The sequence below is a fragment of the Nicotiana tabacum genome, chromosome 10, assembly GCF_000715075.1.
Source record: "Nicotiana tabacum cultivar K326 chromosome 10, ASM71507v2, whole genome shotgun sequence".
In the NCBI taxonomy this organism is placed as follows: domain Eukaryota; kingdom Viridiplantae; phylum Streptophyta; class Magnoliopsida; order Solanales; family Solanaceae; genus Nicotiana; species Nicotiana tabacum.
The window spans coordinates 156,419,512-156,427,137 of NC_134089.1; the positions used below are offsets into that span (position 1 = coordinate 156,419,512).

The 7,626-nt window shown below is 35.6% G+C and overlaps 1 protein-coding gene across 2 annotated transcripts; it reads right to left on the reverse strand.

The window, feature by feature from the left end:
- Positions 1–450: 450 nt before the first annotated feature.
- On the reverse strand, positions 451–5,681 carry LOC107779666 (protein OBERON 2). Of its 2 annotated transcripts, none has more exons than XM_075223435.1 (3): positions 5,512–5,681; positions 3,736–4,821; positions 451–1,261 (listed from the first exon to the last, which is right to left on the reverse strand). In XM_075223435.1, exons 2-3 carry the CDS (start codon positions 4,784–4,786, stop codon positions 699–701), a joined length of 1,614 nt encoding a protein of 537 aa, XP_075079536.1. In that variant the 5' UTR covers positions 4,787–4,821; positions 5,512–5,681; the 3' UTR covers positions 451–698. The 2 variants fall into 2 exon arrangements, with proteins under 2 accessions (XP_075079536.1, XP_016455621.1); XM_016600135.2 differs by having other exon boundaries at positions 5,387–5,594.
- Positions 5,682–7,626: the final 1,945 nt, after the last annotated feature.

Consider the following 7,626-nt stretch of genomic DNA (forward strand, 5'->3'; position numbering starts at 1 on the left):
TATAGAATTTAGACCTTTCCCGCACCCCGCGCATAGCGAGAACTTAGTGCACCGGGCTACCTTTCATTTTATTTTTTAATACAGAATTTGGACCAAAATTTCTGGGTTCGGCTGAACCCATAGACTAAAGGCTAGTTCCGCCCCTGACTGAAATTCGAATTTTGAATTTTTGACCAGTTACCTGTCACATTGGAAGAGAAATAAATACCCCTAGAGAGAGAGAAGAGAAAAGTGGAGAGATTGATAAGAGTTACATGCAGGGTTATTTTGTAGTGGCAACTTTGCTGAAACATAATGCAGAACAAACTGTACATTTTTATTTGATTAGAATTTTTCCATATTGATCATACTAGTAAGCTGGCTTTCTATGTTTCATTCTATCTTGAGTTGATATTGTATTGTTTCTAGCAACAGCCAGTTGATCAATTATATAGCATTATTTTTAGTCGATTTCACAAATTAATTCCATCAATAAAAGCAAATCAATCAATTATACAAGGCTTTAGCTAGGGCATTCGTCGTGCCAACGTCTTATTTAAAGAAGTTAGTTAAAATGACACAAGAATCTAATTTACAGTTTGCTCTGCAACACCATATTAAGTTACTGCAACAAAAGCACACAAAACATGGATAATGATCAGGTCACTTACAAAGATGTTCATAGGCTGGTCGGATGGCTATACTGGCCGGAGGCAGAGCTACACGCTCTTCAGGATCTCTTGAATTTTCGTGTAAAGTGCTTGCGGAGGGTCAACCATGTCATTGCTTTGCGATGAACGAGAACCTTGATCTTGAAGTTTAATCTTCTCGAAAAGGAATTGCCTCTCAGCTTCAGCCTCACTAAGACGTTGTTTAAGGTAACTGCTAGCATAGTCTTCTTCTGATTTCCCTGATTTTGCAAGAGCAATCCTCTGTAACCTGTCAGCTTCTCGTCTTGCTTCGTCAGCCTTAAGCTGGAACATATCTGCTTCTGCTTCTTTAAGCCTAACAACGCTCTCCAATTCGTCTATCTGTTGCCTTTTTCGCTGCCTCTCCAGCTTCAGTTCTGCAACTTCCTTACCTTTTTCCTCCAGTTCATGATCACAAGCCTCGAGAGCTTGGCGAGCTCTCTTTAGCATCCTCATTTTTTCGTCGGCCACTATTTCCATTTTTTGCACTGCTTCTTGTACCACTTCAGCGATTCGGCTGCATGCCTCCTGTGGTGGCATCATCCTTCCGTTAATTCCAGCCTCACTGCTCTTTTGTGAGTCCATCTCAAGCTCTTCACCAAAATGAGTACATAAATTGATGATATTCAGAATAGTTCTTCCAAGAAAGTAACGAAGATACAAGAAGAAATTATGCCATGCATTTTAGGCCTACTCTCTTTTCAACTTCTTAGGATTTTGGTGATAGCATGATGAGTGATTGAGAAAGGGAAAAGGATGAAGGGCGGATGTTCATCCCGAGAAGAATGAATTTTGTCCTATCAGATAGAAGGAGAAAAGGAAAGGAGGCATCTCACATAAACCTTCTATCCGTGTCCGTGTGCGGCATTTCCATGCATGTACCAGAATCTGGTCATCTTTCCCCTGTTTGCACCAAAATTTGGCAGGAAAATATATGACGGGAAATGATGGAATTCCCAAATTATTCTATCTTTTCTTCCTTCAAAATAAGGACCGATCTGTGCCCATCAGCCTTAGAAAATGGGATGCAAGTGGATCATGAAAGGGAAGGTGCGGATAGAGTCAGAGATCACATAAATAGAGTCAGAAGGAGGACCAATCACTCAAAGAGACTTCACTACTGAGGCAGAAATAAAAAAAGAAACAGACAGTAAAGGGAGGCAGGACTCAGGAGAAAGTAACTCTAGTGAGATAGAACATGGAACCTTCAAACTCTTTAAGGAAGCTGTAGGGGTTGCTCTGATGGTAAGCAACCCCCACTTGCAACCGAGAGGTTGTGAGTTCGAGTCTCCCCAAGAGCAAGGTGGGAAGTTCTTGGAGGGAAGGATGCCGGGGGTCTATTTGGAAACAGTCTCTACCCTAGGGTAGGGGTAAGTTCTGCGTACACACTACCCTCCCCAGACCCCACTAAGTGGGATTATACTGGGTTGTTGTTGTTGTTGTTGATGATGGTGATACAGGCATTTCTACTAGTGCAGATTTAATTTCTAGTTCCTCAGCAGAAGTAAATCACTCTTTTCGGCCTTTTTGCAGGAAAATCTCTCACGCTAAATTTTGAAAAAAGAACAAAAAAATAGGAGAAATTGGACATAGTGAGGATTGAGAGGGAAATAGGTGTTCAGAACACCAAGAAACAAAAAAGTGATAAGCATGCAACATGGATGGCAAGGAGGCAGTAGCTTCTTTTTGGGGATTATAAAAATATATAGTTCCTGCAGGAACTTTTAAAGGATCAATTTTTGATCTACAGCAACATAGCAGTTAGCACCTAGGTTATATACCAACAGATCTATCGCCAAAAAACAAATGGAGCTCCTTAACTATTGGGAAGTATGAAATATTTGTCGCCCTCATATCTTGTACCAAAATTAGAGCTCAGCCAAGGGAAGCTTGGGGTGGTTGATGGTTGATCAGCAGAGAATATAGTGTACCAAAATACATAGTCAAGTACAGAGATTTAAATTTACAGTACAGAAGTGGAAGAACACAAAAGCAGATACAAGAGGAGAGTGAAACTGACAAAAGAAGGTGAACACTTGAAGAGGAGTTAAGCATAAATCTAAGGATCAGAATGTTATAAACTGTGAAAGAATATAGCTTTGGAGAGAAAGTAGACTTGGTGAATTCATTCGAGATATTTCACTTTTATATACAAGTGCAGGAAACTGGTAATCCTGCTAGACATTTGACTTCTATTCCGCTTAGATTTTGAGGATGTGGCAGGAGTCAGTACTTTCCTTTAGCACATAGGCTATTCTCACCTTTGCTGCCATTGAATAGAAAATATATTCATCTCAAACAATGAAATCTTGAAAGTGATACCTCCTATTTCTTATCTATTTCACAGTTGTAGGAGACCTTCCACTTCATGACATCCTGATCTCAGACATTTACCACCATCTCAGGCTACATGAAAGTGCCACTTTCTTTTGTCATTTCAATGATAAGAGTGACAAGATAGTTGCTCAATTTGCTTGATGTTCTTTCCAATTTCATTTTTTCACCAGTTAAATAATAGAAGGTTCTGGAACTTGGATAATCTGAATTCTTTTCCATGTAATTTTTTTTTGCAATCTTGATTCTAACTTCTAACCTTAAAACTTAATGTTTACAGAAGGGAGAAGAACCTGACCCTCGATGATTGTACTGCTACCTCTCCCTTCTGTAAAAACTAATTTTCTATCTAAAGCAAAAAATAACTAAGAAGAGCTGGATAAAAAAGATGATACGAGCAACAAAGGAAGAGCATGAAAAGAATCCTTTATGGATCAAGCATGTCTTCAATCTCTCTGTCGACACGCTTAACAGAGCAAGAGCATATCTGATTCCAAGATTCAAGAGCAGAAAGGTCGGCTAAAACTCTTGTCACGAGTGATGAGTTATTGTTACATGTTTCATCCCAAGTTACCTAAACTAAAGATGGAAAGTATTTGATACAGCTTGAGATCCAAGGCATATCAATCAATCAAACAACTATGCCTCAACATTTAGATATAAACCATATAGCAGTTTTTATGCATTGTTCCAGAAAGTGCAGTAGCAATAGAGAACAAGATACGAGATTTACCTTGGAGAAAAGATAATATACTTCTGCTAGCTATGGCCTCTGCTACTCCACCCTTTAGTTTTTCTATGAGCTCCTCAGACTTCCAAAACAGCTGCCTCCCTCTTGTGTTTTCACTCAGTCGAAAGATCTTACTTACAACAGTTAGTTCTCTTAGCAAAGATTCCTTGTCCCATGTCGGTGCACAATGTTGGAATACATCTTTTACCCAGCCTAAAAGCTCAGAAGTGCGGTTGCATGCTCTACACCTGGACTGCAGTTCAGCAGACCCCAGCCCATTCGCAGAAGAAGCACCTGTTCCAACTTGTTTATCTCGAATTGCACAATCCGTGTGAGTCCAATGAGCGCAGGAATCACAACCAATCCACCGGCATGTATTCACGTCAAAATCAAACTTGTTACAGATAACACACATGCAAAGACTGCAAAATCCCTTTCTATTGGTGCATATCTCACAAAGGCAATCTTCTGCAGGCAACTGACTTTGGCATGCTATATTCCGACATCTCTTGTATACGAAAACCTCAACCAGGGCAGTCTGAGAAAGATTCATACTTTGATGCAGGAAAAATTGAATTCCACTTTTTATAGCAACAATAATTTCCAGCTGAACCCGATGAGCTTTAATCAATGTTTCTGCAGTCAAATCAGACCTCCTCTGAACAAGCCTCTGTAAAACCATAAATTCGTCTCTTTGTTGAGAACTCCCGTTCCCCTCAAGCATCGCTCGAAGCCTACCCTTTAGCTCATCTAAATACTCATTAGGGAGTAAATACATTTGCTCAGATATTATATCCACTCGCTCTCTTGCTATATCAAGAAGAGAGATCCTATTTGCACTAGAACGGCCACGAGTGACAGACTGCTCGTAATAATCATCCTCAACTTTCTGATTCTCATGCTTCATTTGGGCAGCAGCATCAATAGCGGGCCAGGAACTAGCACTCTCAGCAGGCGATTCACGAATCTGATCGGAGTTCATTCTTGGCTCATGATTATCAGAAGATGCAAGAAACAAGGACGATTGTAACCCGTTGGGACGTGGAGGCAGCATATTTGATGATAGGTTGATAACTTATATATCAGCACCTGGAAGGAAAAAAATGTCAAAAAAACATCAAAATAATGTCAATGAAAATAGTGAAAAATAGATGAAGCTAATTTACTAACATCTCGAGTTAAGCCTCTAAAAATCATTTTTATGTCTTTGTAAGCAAGCAGCTTGATACCTTTTACCTATGGAAATGTAATTTAAAACATTTTCAAATGGATCCAAACTAAAACTAAGAGCTGCCTATTTACACTATATATTAAAGATTTTAACTTTATGAAGATTAGATTCTCCAAACAAAAACGTGAGAAATCAATAAATAATTTTCACCAAACTTTAAGCATTAACACACAACAAATCCATGAAATTAAATCCAAATAATTAAACCAGAAAAATATTCGTATTAACTACATGGGGCATCCGCAAATTCTCAGAATACTTGCAAAAGAAACAACAAATACAAATAACAACTGAAAATCAGCTTAAACCAATTTGAATACACTAAAGAAATTAAGTAACATAAGTTGGGTCAACCAAGAAATTTGGCAAGCAAAATATTTATGGTTTTAGGAAAATGAAAAATGGAAAGAGTTTTACACTTACTAATTCAGGCACATTTTTGTGGAGGATGAATTTGAGGACAGATTTTTGAAATAAAAAGATTCTGCTTTATCTTTCTGCATTTCGTTGGCAAAAAAGAATAAGAAAAGTCAACTGCAGACGATTACCAAGAACCGGAAAAGGACGGTCTGACCGTCTCGCACCGTTTTTTCCGGTCTGATTTACGACTAGACCGGTCTTTTTCTCCATTTCCTTATAGTTTTTAATTGTCTAGAGAAAAAGGTACTATAAATTTGTCCTGTACTTCTCTAAATTGCTCCATTTTATCCACCGTTCTATTTTATATCATTCAGACCCCTAGGGTTAACGAGTTATGTAAAATAAATGGACTCCTAAGTGAAAAAGTCCAAATTAACTCCATATCCTTTAACTGTGGTAAACATTATTGTTTGTTATCTTCAATTTGGTGCTCCAATAAGAGTCAAGGGCAAAAATAATACTCTCGCTAGTGATGGAATAATATTAAATTCAAAGTATAATGGAGTATAAAATTGCTCAATTTCGATTAGCATAGGACAAATTCGACCTTTTTTCTGTTGTCTACTGGGATTTTTTCATTCCTATACATTATTGGAAATTTTATTATACTAAATGTTCATGTTTAGTAAATTACCCTATCTATACAAGTTTTGTTTACAAAATATATACATTCCACCTTAAAAGGCTCTCAATCCATTATTAGTGCCTTCAATTAAGAGATTTAGTTGCACCATTTTCTTTTTTTTTTCTCCTCTTCTCTTTCCTTATGTTTCCACTCATATATCACAATTCTGTGGATCTTACCCGATTTTTTTGGGTGTAAACTTTTTGTTTCAATTTTTTACGTTTTACCTTTTGCTCTTCCCACCAACAATCATAAACTGCTTCTAGATTCCCCTGACATCAATTACCACTATATTCATGTTCCCAGAATCTCAGCTTTATCATTTATAAATAATAGAATCATAAAAAGCAACTTATGGAGCAAGAACCATACCTCCAACAGATGGCTCATCTGCAGAAGTGCCTGAGCATATAGACTCTGCCTTCATCTTCCTTATTTCCTTTTTGACATTTTCAAAAGTTCAATATCACATTATGTCAAACAGATTAACCATGTCAAACTCCTAATTTAGCTTTCTCTTTGATGCTGCTTTTTATTTCTATTTTCTATTTTTACTCTTTGCTCTCCCCTTCAATCTTCCTTATTACCTTTTTTACTTTGCCAAAAGTTCAATATCACATTATGTCGAAACTTTTTACTTCCTTTGTATCCAAATTAACCATATCCAAAATCCTAATTTAGCTTTCTCGGTCAAATTGTCAAATACAAAATTTATATAATGTGTCTTTTGTATATTTTGTATCTAATTTATACATAGTAAAAACAAATTTCACACAACTAAATATATATTATACAACTTATCTACAGCTTATCAACAATTTTCATACATTATTTCTACTCAGTTATATACAACTACAATATAATACCACTTAAATATAATTTTATACAAATTTTATACAACATGTCTTTTGTATATTTTGTATCTAATTTATACATAGTGAAAATAAATTTCATACAACTAATTATATATTATACAATTTATCTACAACTTTCACACATTATTTTTACTCATTTAAATATAACTACAATAACATACAACTTAAATACACACTTTAGACAATATGTCTTTTGTATATTTTGTATCTAATTTATACATAGTAAAAATAAATTTCATACAACTAATTATATATTATACAATTTATCTACAATTTTCGTACATTATTTCTACTCAGTTATATACAATTACAATATCATACAACTTAAATATAATTTTTATACACTGTTGTTCAACTTTCATACAATAGTTAAATGAATAAAAGAAAATAAATAAATAACAGAATACAATTTTTCTACAATTTTACTACAATTTCTACAATATAATGTATGTCATGTCTTCTTCTTCTTCTTAAGTAAATTTAAAATGTACATAAATTTTAAGGAATATATGGTAGACTTAACTTAAGAGACTAATTAATACCATTAAAACCTCAAAAATGTACATAAATGGTAATTAGGTATATAAAAGGTAATATATATTAAAAGTTAAGCGTGGAGGGTAATATAATTTACTATATGACATAGGAATATAAAAATCCCTTAATTAATATTACTGTACTATTATGTGTCAAGTTCCCGTTGGACTGAGGTTAGTGTTTGTTTCAATAACAAGCGTAAAAAC